This window comes from Poeciliopsis prolifica, unplaced genomic scaffold (genome assembly GCF_027474105.1).
Source record: "Poeciliopsis prolifica strain line A6 unplaced genomic scaffold, Auburn_PproV2 SCAFFOLD029, whole genome shotgun sequence".
In the NCBI taxonomy this organism is placed as follows: Eukaryota; Metazoa; Chordata; class Actinopteri; order Cyprinodontiformes; family Poeciliidae; genus Poeciliopsis; species Poeciliopsis prolifica.
In genome coordinates, this window is record NW_026562404.1 from 4,134,444 (window position 1) to 4,149,384 (window position 14,941).

At 40.4% G+C, this 14,941-nt stretch overlaps 2 protein-coding genes across 2 annotated transcripts; one reads left to right on the forward strand and one right to left on the reverse strand.

Annotated features, from left to right (window-relative positions):
• Window positions 1-272: 272 nt before the first annotated feature.
• On the forward strand, window positions 273-1,787 carry cfap276 (cilia and flagella associated protein 276). Its single transcript, XM_055049669.1, has 4 exons — window positions 273-432; window positions 1,242-1,357; window positions 1,438-1,556; window positions 1,660-1,787. The coding sequence occupies exons 1-3, from the start codon at window positions 370-372 to the stop codon at window positions 1,541-1,543; spliced, it is 285 nt and encodes a 94-aa protein (XP_054905644.1). The 5' UTR covers window positions 273-369; the 3' UTR covers window positions 1,544-1,556; window positions 1,660-1,787.
• Window positions 1,788-2,455: 668 nt separating this feature from the next.
• smc5 (structural maintenance of chromosomes 5) lies at window positions 2,456-13,839 on the reverse strand. The gene is made up of 24 exons (XM_055049667.1): window positions 13,596-13,839; window positions 11,898-12,039; window positions 11,697-11,749; window positions 11,399-11,561; window positions 10,974-11,108; window positions 10,688-10,828; window positions 10,430-10,591; window positions 10,118-10,189; window positions 9,745-10,000; window positions 9,489-9,643; window positions 7,560-7,673; window positions 7,369-7,463; window positions 6,711-6,843; window positions 5,956-6,129; window positions 5,645-5,814; window positions 5,362-5,485; window positions 5,059-5,181; window positions 4,847-4,972; window positions 4,655-4,750; window positions 4,024-4,128; window positions 3,827-3,946; window positions 3,434-3,613; window positions 3,195-3,290; window positions 2,456-2,839 (listed from the first exon to the last, which is right to left on the reverse strand). The coding sequence occupies exons 1-24, from the start codon at window positions 13,745-13,747 to the stop codon at window positions 2,705-2,707; spliced, it is 3,222 nt and encodes a 1,073-aa protein (XP_054905642.1). The 5' UTR covers window positions 13,748-13,839; the 3' UTR covers window positions 2,456-2,704.
• Between the last annotated feature and the right edge of the window lie 1,102 nt (window positions 13,840-14,941).

A 14,941-nucleotide genomic window follows, 5' to 3' on the forward strand; every position in this document is an offset into this window, starting at 1 on the left:
TAGATATTTACTTGACAAGGATAAAAAATAAAATTAAATAAAAAAAACTGAGTAAATAAGTTTAAATATCAGGAGAAATATCCAATCTTTATTTTATTATATTAAACATTAAGAGAAACATCAATTTTATTCATATATTTGTGAAAATGTAAATACGACGTTTACATTTTAATTATCTTAAAGATCATTTTGGCAAAGGGATGGGAAAAAAAATCTTTATTCATAACTTCAGAACAGACAAAATCCCCGTATGTCTTCTGAGCGAACCGGAAACCGGGTTGCCAGGCAACGCTGGAGTTCGCCACACGGTCTCTGGTGACAGCAGCAAAGGTCCAGGCTCCGGTTCCGGGTTCCGCTCAGCCGTTCGACATGTCGAGACGGAATCCGAACCCTTCTTCTCCGCCGCTGGGGGACGAGCTCGGCCGTCGGCAGGTGGGCTGAGCTATGAGGTCGTTAACGCGGGACTGTCGCGAGAAGTGACGGCGGGAAGGCGGTTTGCTTTTCAGCTCCATGTTTTTAGCTAAAACGAGAGAAAGTGACTCACAAAGGGGGAAAAAAAGAAGAAGAAGCTTTTCCAGTTTTTAGGTTGACCCCTGAATCATTTCTTTTCTTCACTCTGACGATTTGTTGCTGAGTTAAAATTACACAACATCCTAAAGGATGTTGTGTAATTTTTATAATGCGTCAATTATTCAACAAAAATTAAAAGAAAATTGCTTTAAACCAACTTATGTGGAAGGTATCCGGTTTTTGCAGGCCCTACCCTTTTGACAAAGTGAGTAAATAAATAGCTGTTTATTGCACAGCAATTTAATACTTTCAAACTATAAAGTGGTGCAGTTAAATCCAATTTTTATATTCTCATAAAAAACATATATATTTTAGCAGCCCTGCTGTTGTGTAAAACATTTAAATGACAATGTTCATGTAGATATATGTTGAGGTTTGTTGGGTAAAATGTGCAAGATCACTGAGGCTCACAATGAGAGTTTAAAAAAAAAGAAAACGACAGAAAAGCCTACACATAGACATAATTTACATTGTGATGGGCAGATGAATTACACCAGACAAAGTCCACCGTCAGGAAGCCGTATTTATTAAAATAATCAGGTATTAGTAGCGTTGCATTTCTTGTTTATTAAAACAAAACAAAAAAAACATTTGCTACTCTGTGCAGATAAAGCCACCTCCAGCACCCGTTCACATCTCAAAGGAGGAACTTTCTCCTTTGTCATCCTCAGGTTCCTAAGGATAGCCTGGATTTCAAGCTGAATACCGTCTACGACCACCACACAGCCTTATTCTGGAGCAAGAATGAAATGCTGTTGCAGAGAGAAACCGTCAATGTTGGCAAACTGTGGGTGAGAGGGATGATGTGTCAGGGGGGGTTTCAGGCAGTTCAACACGTGTAATTCTTTTTTTTCTTTTAATCTGAAGGAAAAGGGAAAAGTTAGAGAAGCAGCTCAAGCTGCAACAAGAGCAAGAGAACGGCATCAGAGTTTGGGTCGACCCGAGGAGGAACACCTACCACTACGTGACGTGACGGGTAAAATGTTGTAAGGAGATCAGCACACACAGCAGCTAATACTTGATTCAACATCAACGCATTCTGAAAAGTAAATGTCATTTTATTTTGAACATGAACATCTTCCACCACAGGAAAATATTCGCAGGCGCTCTGCTTTCTCAGCAATTAGAACTTCAGCTTCAGAGGAGGCTTCAAGAACTACTAATGACTGCTGCTGCTAACCAGGAAGTCCTGACAATAAAACAGTCCTGTCTGTGCTTCTTGTTTTGGTTGTGCTTAAACAAACCAAAAACAGAACAATGCAGTCTACTGTAATATCATTTTCATACTCTATACTCTTAATTTTTTTTTTTCTTTTGGCTTGGTGAAAACTAAACATTCACTAAGTAGAAAAAGAAGAGAGTTGAAGCGGCTTTTAATTTGGCAGTGCAGAAAAGAATAAATTCAGTACTTTATTATTATTTTTTTGGACAAACTGATCAGTCTATATCTATAAAACTTAAAGATCTGGGCTGGTTTTTCTTAAGAAAATAGAGATGCTTTAAATACTCATGACTTAAAAAAAACTTGTAAATTAATACCTGAATTTCATATGTCAAAGAAAGAAATGGGGATTACAATGCAAAACTGAATCTAGTTAAAGGACATTTAAGTTTTGTTTCAAAAAGCAAAATTAACTCGTCAAAAAATGTTTAATTACCATTTGTGTTCAGTTGTGTCGCTAGAAAATCTCACCCAAAATGGAGATCATCATCTAAATGTAAATCGGTGTCATCCCCCTTAAGCTTTCCAGAAATTCTGCTTTTAATTTTATTCTCTTTTATCCTCGACTTAAATTTTTCTGTGCTTCCAGTCTTTTCAAGACGGAAAAAAAAAAGTAGTTTTGGACATTTCAGTTTGTCTCCTTTTTATAAAAGAGAAACTCACTGACTTACAAAACAATTTATTTAGATGTATAATCACACCATCTTACATTTTTTTTGCTTCATGCAAAACAGACTGAAGAGAAAGTGGAAATGTGCAAATAGTAAATGGTGACTTTAAATCTGTCTAGTTAACCACAAAAATAAAAACGTAAAGTCAAAGATGTAAGCGAGGCACGAAAAACTAAACAACATCCAGTTTTAAACCCTGTGTAAAACATCCCAGTGCCAGATTTGTTTAGCCGTGTTGGGTTTACGCCCTGGTTTTTCTTTGGAGGCGGCGTCGGATGAAAGCCGTTTTGTCCCATTCGTTGGGAGGAAGCATGTGAGGCCCGTTGTGGACGCAGAGAATGGTCATCTCCTCGGCGTACTGCAGATTCTGCAGCAGCTACAGATAAAAGACAAACAAAAATACTAAGAGTTCAGAACCTAAGAGAAAAAAAAAAAAAAAAAAAAATATATATATATATATATATATATATATATATATATATATATATATATATATACACAACTTTCTCTGAAGGGTGCCAAAAACAGAAAACAACAGGTTTTTGTCCAAGAGCTGTTGAGATGCAGATTTTTATTCATAGGCAAGAAATATTAAGTTAAATCGCAAAATGGTCATGAGCTAAATAATAAGAATAAAAACAGACAGATTAATGGTCGAGTATTTCACAAAAGCTGCTCTGCAGAACAGGGAGTGACACACAAACTGCGGTCAATCAAGTAGACATCCTTACTTTTGGCGTGATGAAGAAGTACTGAGACGTCGTCTCTTTGCAGGCGGTCCGGACCACAATGTCAAACACTCTCCGTTCATTTACAGGATCCATTCCCTAGGAACGAAACACACACACATAGATACTCGTCTAAGAAACTTTCTCCAGTTGCAGTTCTTTATGGCGCACCTTTTACTTCGATTTCACATCAGGCTGTCAATTATACTGTAAATGAAAGTATAATTAGGAGTGACATGTACCTGGTTGATCTCATCCACCACTCTGAAGGGGCAGCGGTTCAGCTCCTGCAAGGCCATCAGATAAAGCATGGTGGAGACGCTGCGCTCTCCTCCGCTCTGATGGTGCGCCGTGAGCTCGTGAAGCTGCGTGCTGCTGTGGAACTTCACACGAATGCGGATCCCGTACTTGTCGTACTCCTCCTGAAGGAGAGCGCGACGGCACACATGAAACAATCCGACCGATCAACAAAGTTTGTGCACGAGGACATTTACCTTTTTATTTAAAATTTGGTTCAATCTACATACATAATAATTGATTCTAATATTTAAAACACACACACTTGTTAGAATAAAGCTCTTGATCATGGATTATCATTTATCTCTGCAGTTTGTTTTACCGCCGATTGTTTTTACCTCGTTCTCTGAGTGCAAATCCACCTCTCCTGCACACTGCATGGAGCGGAAGAAGTCACTGAACTTGTCATTTATCTGTTCCACCAGCTGCTTCAGAGGGTTCAGCCAGCGTTCCTTCGCCTGTGACACACACACACCGTTAGAAAAACTACAGCCAACACAAATCCAGTAGAACTGCTGCTCATGACACGACGCACCTCAGATATATTCTGCCTGTAGGCATTCAAGGAGTCTGTCTTTTTTTGAAGCTCTTTCTCCAGGTTTTTGATCTCCTGCTCTCTCCTGTTGTACTCCTCAACAACCTTCACCACAGGGTCAAACAGGACAAATGTTTACACCCCAACACATGAAAAACTGCACATAAACAAAATCTTTTTGGTCTACTTTCTAGTAAAAATATCTTCATTCACATGGAAAAAAGACAAAACTAAATTAAAAGTAACTTCAAAAAGCTATAGGAGCTTGTTTTAAGTTCATAATTCCTTAACACTTATTGAAAAAGTAATAGTTACACTGGTGGATCATTTCACTAATAAGACATTTTGTCATATGTGAAATTATTTGCCAGGGTACCTTGTACTTTTTTTTAATTAACATTAAGGAATTATTTACTTAAAACAAGCTCATCCATCTTGCCAGAAAGCCATGTGTAAGTTAGTTTTGTCTTATTTTAGTGTACAAAAGACATTTTCACTATACCAAACTACTAGTTAAGGTTTTGTGTTTTTGCTGTGAAATAATCACAATAATAAGCTTAGGTTTCTTCACTAGTGACAAAATCCCTGTTTTTACAAATCGCCAAATTAAACAGGTTTTTGACCGTCTTACGCTTTCACTGAGACCAGTGAAGCACTCGGCTCTGGAGCGTTCCTCGTTCAGCATGGCATCGACCTCATCCAGCGTGTCGGGCAGTTTGCTGAAAGCCTGCATCAACATAACAGCTAATAAATATACATCAGCCACAAAAGGCTTTCACGCCATTCTGTCAGAAGACATGAAGATGGGAGGATGAAGACTAACGTGGCGCAGGTCTTCTGACAACGCCTCGTCTGGCTGCATCCGACAGTTGGACTTCGCCCTCTTCAGCAGGCCTTTGCACTGTTCAGTCAGCTGGACCTTCCTCTGCTCCAGACGGCTGCATCTTTGCTGCAATGACAAGGTAAATGAAGGCGGAGCCACCAGATCCTCGGCAGAAATACAACAGCAGTCCAGCGGTGCGTTGCTATTCTTACTTCCATGGTTTTAAAATCAGAGGCACTTTCCCTGAAGTCGTTTTCCAGCTTGTTCTTCTCTGCTGTTAACCCCGCCATCTCCAAAGCCAGATGCACCTTCTCCATCGTCAGCTTGGCTCTCAGCTGCAGACGATGAGAAGACGGTGGAAGTGTTAATGCGCAGTGCAGTGTAGTGTTGCTCTGCAGCATGTGAACACATTGCATTACAGAAATGACAGATCTTTAAGGGCTTTAAACCCCCCACATACAGGAAACACAGGGCAATCTTGAACGTGCTTTGTTTCAAGGTTGAATATTTCATACCTTCATTTGGGCCACCATTGCTGAAGCTATGGTGACCTTCAGGAAATTGACTGCCTTAATTTTTTCTTTAGTTTCCTCTTCAACTTTTTTCAGATCGACAACATTCTGCTCCATCTGCTTCAGACTAAAAAACATACAAGAAAAGGATTAGATTGTTCTTAAAGTTCAAATTCGCCCCATCTATGCCACTTTACAGAGATGTGCTTTCATTAAAGTATAAAAATATATCAATATTTACAAAAAAAAAAAAAAACACCCCTCTGTCCTTTCCCCACAGGCTCACCTGTCCTGTTTTGTGCTGATTTTCTGTTCCAGTTGTCTCCTCTTCCCCTTGAGCTCAGAGAGACGTTTCTTCTCTGATAACAGTTCGTTCTCTTTGCGATCCAGAGCGGCAGCCTCCTTCTGCAGGCCCTTCATTTGCTCATCAATCTCTCGCAGTCTTGACTCGCAGGCCTAATTGGAACAGGGATGAACAAGACTGGTTGAAATCCGAAGAAGCAAACCCAACATTCTGTATTTGAACCAAGATTCCTGAACCATGACGGAAAGGGTTTGGGTTTTGCTTTCAGGTTTGCTTTAATATGAAGTTCTTACCTTCATCTGCTGCTCCACTTGCCGTTTCTCCTCGGCATCCACGGTTATTGAGAGGTACTGAGAGGCGTGCACTGCCGAGTTGCTGGTGCTTATCTTGTTGGAATAGAAGGACCTTTTCACAGTGTACCTCTCGTCTGTTGTGTATAACACCTTAAGGTAGGGCTCCTCAATCACCTGAGAGAACATTAAAAACAATAAGGTAGAGACTTCCCTAAAAACGTAAACAGAAATTTGATAGAAAGGTAACGCTTCCTTAAAAAACACCAAGAGAAATGCACCATGTTGGTTACAAAACATTAAAATGGCATTTTTGGAATAGACCTGCCACAATAACACATTTTGCTGGACGATAAATTGTCCGAGTAATTAGTGCGATAAGCGATAATATTATTGGAGACCATTTTCGAGCATTATATTCAAGATTGCAAAATAATGCAAGTTTGCTCTGCCTCAAAGACCAATAAACTTTAATTTGTAAGGAACGCTTGACATTGGAACTGGAAGAAATCTTAAATAAAATAAAAAACAAAAACAATAAATAAAATGGATTAATTTCTCCATAAACATAAATGCCCTTGAAAAAATATAAAACCAGCTCAATTTCTGAACGGAAATTGTTGAGCCTATCTTAATTTATATGTCATTAGTTGATTAATTCTTTACTGCGACGGGCTTATCTGGGAATTACAATATTTTCCTCTGATTTATTTGAAAGTATTATGAAGGACTGGACAGAAATGAGAACAGGATCGTACCGTTTTGATGAGAGCTTTGGTCTGTTCGTTTCCCACTGGCACATCGTGCACCTTGTACTGAAGGCAAAGGTAACTCATCACCTCATCAGGAGCATCAAACATCTCACGGAGGTAAGTGAAGAAGCCAAAACGCCTGCAAACGTAAACGTTTCTTAAACCGCTATAATAACTGCTAATCTGAGAAATCTGCTCATACAAACAAGTTCGATAGTTGGAAAACCACTAGGTGCACAGTTTTAAATATAATGCCCACCCATTATGCACTTTGTTGATGAAATTCATTTGAATTCTTTGCATAATCAGACCAATCAAAAAAAGAAGGAATCAAATGCATCTTTAAGCCTCTAATTAATAAAATATTCATAGAGATAAGGATTCTTTGTCTTGAATCTGTAGAAGTCATCAAGTCCCTTAAACCTTCCTAACTTTAGAAATGCAAAAGTATGGTGATGTATTTTATTATATTTCACTAAATCGTGGTACAGACATCTCATACAAACCTTAGACCACTTTTGTTAAACTTGTGTGAAAAATGAACAAAGTTACGTTCCACAGGGTCCCTGTTCAGGGACATTTAATACAATCTACCTGGGTCGCGGGCTACACACAGTCGGTGTTCGTTACACAGTTTGACCTTCAGGAAAATAAAATCTCTCACCTCAGGGACTCGATGTTTCGGGATGGCGCCCGCTTGGAGCACGACTCCGGTGGAGCAGAAATGGTGTTGACTTTCAAGTTCATTTTGTCGCGAACCTGTGGACAAGGAGTGGTCGCAAAGGAAATTTTGCTTTTAGACTCAGTCAGAGGAAATGTCGAAGCCGCAGGTCAGACGATGAGCGCAACCCGGACCTCGGTCATAAACTTCTCCATGTCGTCCTTCTTCTGGAAAACGAACGCCCGCAGGTCATGGAAGGAGATGTGGTTCTCCACATACTTAGCAAATTCTGGATTCTTTACATTCACCTGTAAGTCAGAAGGAAGAGTTACAATTGAAGCCCAAAAGCAAAAATCACACATAATGCAGAGATTTTTAATCAAATTCAGCTTCTCAGCTTAGTATAAAATCAGCACTTTTCTGACTTTTGCTAAATACCAACCGTCTTTTCTACAGTATACAGTTAGGGCCAGAAATATTTGGACAGTGACACAGGTTTTGTTATTTTAGCTGTTGACAAAAATATGTTCAGAAATACAATTTATATATAATATGGGCTGAAAGTGCACACTCCCAGCTGCAATATGAGAGTTTCCACATCCAAATCGGAGAAAGGGTTTAGGAATCATAGCTCTGTAATGCAGAGCCTCCTCTTTTTCAAGGGACCAAAAGTAATTGGACAATGGACTCCAAAGGCTGCAAGTAACTCAAAAGGCCTTTCCCTCGTTAACCTGTAATCAAGTAAGTAGTTAAAAGGTCTGGGGTTGTTTCCAGGTGTGTGGTTTTGCATTTGGAAGCTGTTGCTGTGACCAGACAACATGCGGTCAAAGGAGCTCTCAATTGAGGTGAAGCAGAACATCCTGAGGCTGAAAAAAAAGAAAAAATCCATCAGAGAGATAGCAGACATGATTGGAGTAGCAAAATCAACAGTCTGGTACATTCTGAGGAAAAAGGAATTGACTGGTGAGCATGGGAACTCAAAAAAGCCTGGGCGTCCACTGAAGACAACGGTGGTGGATTATCACCGCATACTTTCTTTGGTGAAGAAGGACCCGTTCACAACATCAACTGAGGTCCAGAACACTCTCAGAGAAGTAGATGTATCTGTCTCTAAGTCAACAGTAAAGAGAAGACTCCATGAAAGCAAATACAAAGGGTTCACATATAGATGCAAACCATTCATCAATTCCAAAAATAGACAGGCCAGAGTTAAATTTGCCCAAAAACACCTCAAGAAGCCAGCCCAGTTCTGGAAAAGTATTCTATGGACAGATGAGACAAAGATCAACCTGTACCAGAATGATGGGAAGAAAAAAGTTTGGAGAAGAAAGGGAACGGCACATGATCCAAGGCACACCACATCCTCTGTAAAACATGGTGGAGGCAACGTGATGGCATGGGCCTGCATGGCTTTCAATGGCACTGGGTCACTTGTGTTTATTGATGACATAACAGCAGACAAGAGTAGCCGGATGAATTCTGAAGTGTACCGGGATATACTGTCAGCCCAGATTCAGCCAAATGCTGCAAAGTTGATCGGACGGCGCTTCACAGTACAGATGGATAATGACCCCAAGCATACAGCCAAAGCTACCCAGGAGTTCATGAGAGCAAAAAGGTGGAATATTCTGCAATGGCCAAGTCAATCACCAGATCTTAACCCAATTGAGCATGCATTTCACTTGCTCAAATCCAGACTTCAGACGGAAAGACCCACTAACAAGCAAGACCTGAAGGCTGCGGCTTTAAAGGCCTGGCAAAGCATTAAGAAGGAGGAAACCCAGCGTTTGGTGATGTCCATGGGTTCCAGACTTAAGGCAGTGATTGCCTCCAAATTCGCAACAAAATATTGAGAAAAAACTTTTTTGTTTGGGTTATGTTTATATGTCCAATTACTTTTGAGCTCCTAAAATGTGGAGTGTTTGTAAACAAATGTGTACAATTCCTACATTTTCTATCACATATTTTTGTTCAACCCTTTAAATTAAACGTTACAATCTGCACTTGCATTCTGTTGTAGCGGTTTCATTTCAAATCCAATGCGGTGGCATGCAGAGCCCAACTCACAAATATTGTGTTACTGTCCAAATATTTCTGGCCCTAACTGTATGAGTGGGGCTCACCACCAGCATCATGGGTTCATGGACATTTCCTTCAAAGAGCTCTCGGTTCTTCCGTAGCCACTGGAGGGCAGCGTGCGTATCCCTGTGGCGTCCTCGCAGCTTCTCTTCTTTGGCGTTCATCATGTTGTTCATGTCCTTGAGCCTCCTTACCAACACTACAAATAAGCAAAAAAATAAAACCATGTTTGCAAATTGTGCAACTTAAAAAAAAAAGTTCCTGCAATTTTTTTTTTCTAGATCAAACTTGAAATCTGACTTTTCGACTCAGCGCTGATGTTGTCGCCCTCCCGGCGCAGATCCGCCCTCTCTCCTTCGATCTTAGCTCTCTCCACCTGGATGCGCCTCAGCTCCGTGTTGACGGCGTTGATCTGAGGCGTCACGTCCGGCTGGTCGCTGATTTTGCCCAGCTCCAACTTCAGGTCCTCGATGGTCCGTCTGGTGTTACTGATTCGCTTCTGGTGGTCCTCCTCTTCGGTCTGCTTCAGTCGCAGGTTCTGCTTAATGTCATCGATCTGTAGAGGAGAGAGAGCCGCGCGGAAAGTTACTGCCTGCGTTTTGCTGTTTAGTTGTACTCTCTTTTTTTAAAAGTTCAAACGAGTGACGTTTTTTTGTTGGAGAATTAGTCTTGCCTCTTTGTGTTTCCGATCCAGCTGATCTTGTTTCTGTTTGCACTTCACAGAGGCGTCTTTGATTGCTGCAGTCTGAAAAACAAACCTCATTTTAATGATTATCAAAGATTATAGAAAGTTAAGTAAGGGTGGATGGATGTTGAACAAAATGGGACAGGACATGAAGCATAACATAGTTATGTTTGAAATACTGTAATTAAGTTACTTAAATTTTCTAATATCGTATAAATCACTTGTAGCAAGAAGTCACAGAAAGTACAGAACATAAATGTAACAGAAAAGGCATCATTAAATTCCTGATAACTTTTTCACCTTGGCCTTCATTTGTGCCTCGTTGGGCTTCAGCTGGTCGTCAATCTGCTGGATCTTCTTCAACATGGGCGCCTGCGCCTGCCTCAGGGCGGACAGCTGCTTTTTGGCCTCTTCCCGCTCCATTTTCAGGCCCTCCAGCTCCTTACGTGCGGTCTCATACTCCTAGTCCCACAGCCAAAAGAGTACGGTTATTTCACGACTGGTCTGAATTGCCCTTCCCTCCCTCTTTGTGTTGGGCGCATCGTCTCAACAACTCACCACCCACGGCTTCTTCTTTTCTAGCAACTCAATGACATCCAGGTGCCTTTTCTTTTCGTAATAACGGTTCACGTCGATCTTGTTCCTCTCGTTCCTCTGCTTGGCCTTTTCCAGGAAGCTCGCCTTCTCCTTCACAACGTTCTGCAGAAAAACAACCCGAGACATCAGAAACCCGATCCAACTTTGTAACGTTCACAAGAACTAGCACTAAACCTGCATCCAGTTTAACTGACCGTGACATCTTGTATACAGAAATTAGAGGATTATCTAATCTTCTCTTTCCTACCTCCAGTTCTCGTTCTTTGTTGCGGAAGTTTTTGAGCTCGCAGTGGTACTCGTACATTTCTGGAGGTCCCACTGACTTCTCAGTTGCCTCGAGAAGTTCGATTTTGGACATCTTTGCAAACTCTCCAACTTTTTCCTGCAAAGGATCAACGAACCGTCTGATACTAATGTGGGGGGAAACACTGAAACTTCATTTACCACATATGAAGGCTTTTTATTTGGGGGTATCATTGTTGAATATGCGTCATACTTTATGGATTTTGTAAAAGATAAACAATGTGTCACTTTTATTTCACTTCACACTTCCGGTCATATCAAGCTGCCAATAAAACACATTAAGAACTCAAACTATAATGTAATAATACTTAAAGGGGATGGAAGACTCTTTTTTTTAAAGCCATTTCATCAAACTCTACATCAGCCTACCTGAGGTAGAAACTGGCAAAGGTTGCTGACTTGGATCTGGAGAGCCTTCACCTCCTCCTCCACTTTTTTCTGGTTGCTGATTCCACCATTGAGCATCCAAAGCGACTGATTGTTCTCCACGTGGATCTCTCGGCTAATTACCAAATTACCTCCATTTTTAAACCTTTATAAACAAAGCAATATGAATTTACACAATAAAAAGTTACATTTTGGCCACATGAAAGATTAAGAATTTAGTAGCAACTTTCTTAAAAATCAAAGGTGTGTTAGTGAAATGAAAGCGTAGACTATCACTTACAGCTCTATCTCAACGAAACCTTTTTGACAGCCACGTTTCACATACACCCCAACCTAAACACATGTTGATAATCATCAACTAATTGCCAAAAATGTTTCATATCTGCATCATTTACATCAGCTGTCTACCACATATTTAAAAAACTAAAGGTCAAAATAGATTCATCATGCATGACGCCTTGGTTGGGATTTTTCTTTTTACCTTGTCTCCTCTGCCCAGAGTTACAGTCCGGCCAGCCAGAACCAGGCATATGGCACACACGATGCTGGACTTTCCGGTTCCGTTGGCTCCAACAATCATGTTGAGATTCGGTCCAGGATGCACCACAGAGTAGTCGTATGTCCTGTCAGTGCACAAGAGAACACATCTAAGTTTGTCAGCGCACAAGTGAAAAATCACTTTTGATAAAGACTGATGATGCGTTGCAAACTTTCTGTCTCTCTGTCTGGTTCTGCTCCGTCAGTTTTAAGATGAAGAACATATTCAAGCCAAAATTCTAATTCTGATGGCATACAATGGAAACTATCAAACATGCAAAATATGAGTAATAATGGTAACATCTTGTGACTGTATTTGTACTGAAGTGAATCATACAAATCCTTTACAAATGAATGGAAGCCCCTTGAACCTTATCTCATGTTACAGCTTCAAGTAATGTGTTGCATTGGGGTTTTATATGATAAAATACATGCCTTAATAAATCTCTTTTAAATGCAATTACAGCCCCAACGATCGAGTTTGCAGTTTTATGCCCACTTTTTCTTGCAAAACAATTAATTATTAGTCGGAGTGGATTCAGAGGCCCAGTGAACAGCAAGTTTTTGATGAGATTTTAGGTTTGGGCTTTGATTGAGCCATTTGAACAGACACACTGGCTTCCATCTAAACCACTCCTTCCTTTCTTTGGCAATATGTTTAGCTTTACCGTCATGCAACAAAGTGAATATATAAGTCAGTCTTGTCTCCTCCGGCACAAAAACGGCACCTCCCTACAGCGTGCCGTTTCACCGTTGGTGTGTTTTGAGTGAAGCGCAGACTGCTTTGTTAGTTCATTTGCATGTGGTCCAAGATTTTACATTTTGGTCCCATCTGATCAGAGCACCTGCTGTGTTCACCGTATGGATTTTTGCTAGTATACATGAGGCTTCTCTCTACCTATTTAAACAGTGGAATCCTTCTGTTTTACTGCCCGGGTAGATTGGTGGCATGTACGAGTAATAGTTCTCCTGAAAATCAGATTTTCCCAGCTGAGCCATGGATTTCTGCAGGTCCTGATTCACTGTAAGTTGATTGTTGCTCTCCTTTCCTTAGTCTGAAGGTGGACAGCCATATTTTGATAGTTTAACAGAGTTGCTATACTAATTTGATCTAGAAAAAAAATCAACCGAACAATGCTGAATGTGATGCTCAGATCTGTTCTGTCACCTCTCTGCAACTTTATGATGCCGTTTGCTTACTTATGTTCACTGACAAACATGATGTCTCTGCAAAACAGCTGGATTGAAACTGAGATTAAATTCCACAAGAGGAGTGTATTTACAAATGATCAGATATTTGAATTTCTTCATCTGATGCCTGAATTATGATATGTCGCTTTCTTATTTTATTCAGGTGTGAAAGGGGGTGGAATATAAACCTATCAGATAGTTTTTAAGATTTTAATTAGTAAAACAATCTGAAATCCAAGCATCAATCTTCTTTTCTTCTGCTTGTACGCTATCTCCTTATTAACACATACAAAATACAGTTAACCTCTCCAAAGAGAGGTGACTGATTTAAATGAAAGACTTCAACATGCATGAATAGTTCGTAGAAAAGCTAGCTTTCCTTCCTGCGGCAGTTTCAGTTCACAGCCGTTGGTCTCGGCAGCTAGCTGACAGCGCAGGAAACACGACTTACAGGAAGTTTTTCATCGTGATGCGAAGTATGGAGCCCTCCACAAAGGAGCCAGCTTCTCCTGCTGCTTCGGGCCGCCGGGCGAGGCTCGCAGAGGCCGTCTGTGAGCCGCTGGTGACATGGCTGAGCCGCTGTCTTTTACTGGGCTCCGCCATGACGAGAAAAACGACAGGAATTTGGAAGAAAACAGGACGAGATTCGGAGACCGGCCGCTCTCCCGCTTCTTGCTGAGTCTTTTGAGAAACGCGATTGGAGCGTTAAGGTCACGTGTATAAACAAATTATGACGTCAAAGGAGGGGGAAAAATGTTCTACATCTGGGAGTTGTAGTTTGCGAAGCACGATTTTGCAAACTTGGCTTATTTTTATTTTAAGTGGCGGTGTTGTGGTAATATGTGTTTTCCAGGGAGATAGTTACATTTCATAGCGAAGTGAAGTACCTATGTTACCTTCACTTCTTTAAAAAAAATGCTGCATGGCAAACGCAGCTTAAAAACAATTGACTTTGCAATTTGCCGCCCGGAACTTGCCCTCTTTCCTTCGCACTTCATCACAACGAAGCTCCTCCATTGTGCCGTTAACAACTATTCTTATGCAGATGTGGTTCATGATTTGTGATTTTCAAAAACTGCACCGAGGAGAAAAATCTGGATTTTATTTATTTATTTTTTTTTTTGGATGATGTAAGTCATGTATGTCACTTCTGACCTAAAAGCAGTGATGGCATGGTGATCGGATTACTGATTACGTCTTGAAAAAGTAACGTAAGTTACATTACTGATTACTTGATTTGGAAAGTAACTAAGTTACATAACTACTGAACTATTTTAGTTACTTTCAGCAGCTGTTGACAAAAACGTTCCACCACCTGTGAAAATTACATTGAGCTTTGCCAATACTTGATTGCAGGTCATTGTATGATGGTAACATCAACTGTGGGTCTCTGCTTATAAGGTTTAACTGAAGAGGAGATTGTTTAATGCCTGCAACAGTACCAAAAAAATACTAATTTTTGCATGTTTCACTATTGTCTGGAAAACTAGGATTTTAGAGTCGCAGCTCGGGACTCATACTTCTAATTGTATACTTTCACATAACTGTAAAGTGGTGTGTGCCACTTTACTCACACCTAAATTTATTCTACGAAGGACACTTCAGGCGTAAAGTTAAAAAAAAAACACTTACGCAGAAAACATTTTATTTCTATTTTAACGAGGAAAGGATAGTAGGATGTAATGAAAGGAAGGGGTGTAAAACAAAGAAAGTAAAAAAAGGGAGGGAGGAGTTTAGGAATGAACAAAGAAAATGGAAGATGTGAAGTTAGAGACACGGGGAGGGAGGCTACAACTA

Bases quoted from the DNA above. Each gene is read 5' to 3' on its own strand.
- cfap276 (XM_055049669.1), top strand. From the start codon at position 370: ATGTCGAGACGGAATCCGAACCCTTCTTCTCCGCCGCTGGGGGACGAG. The intron at 433-1,241 runs GTGGGCTGAGCT...TGTCATCCTCAG, and splicing joins ACGAGCTCGGCCGTCGGCAG to GTTCCTAAGGATAGCCTGGA. The intron at 1,358-1,437 runs GTGGGTGAGAGG...TTTAATCTGAAG, and splicing joins ACCGTCAATGTTGGCAAACT to GAAAAGGGAAAAGTTAGAGA.
- smc5 (XM_055049667.1), bottom strand. From the start codon at position 13,747: ATGGCGGAGCCCAGTAAAAGACAGCGGCTCAGCCATGTCACCAGCGGC. The intron at 10,001-10,117 runs GCAAGACTAATT...TCTCCTCTACAG, and splicing joins TGGATCGGAAACACAAAGAG to ATCGATGACATTAAGCAGAA. The intron at 7,674-9,488 runs GTGAGCCCCACT...TCTGACTTACAG, and splicing joins ATGAACCCATGATGCTGGTG to GTGAATGTAAAGAATCCAGA.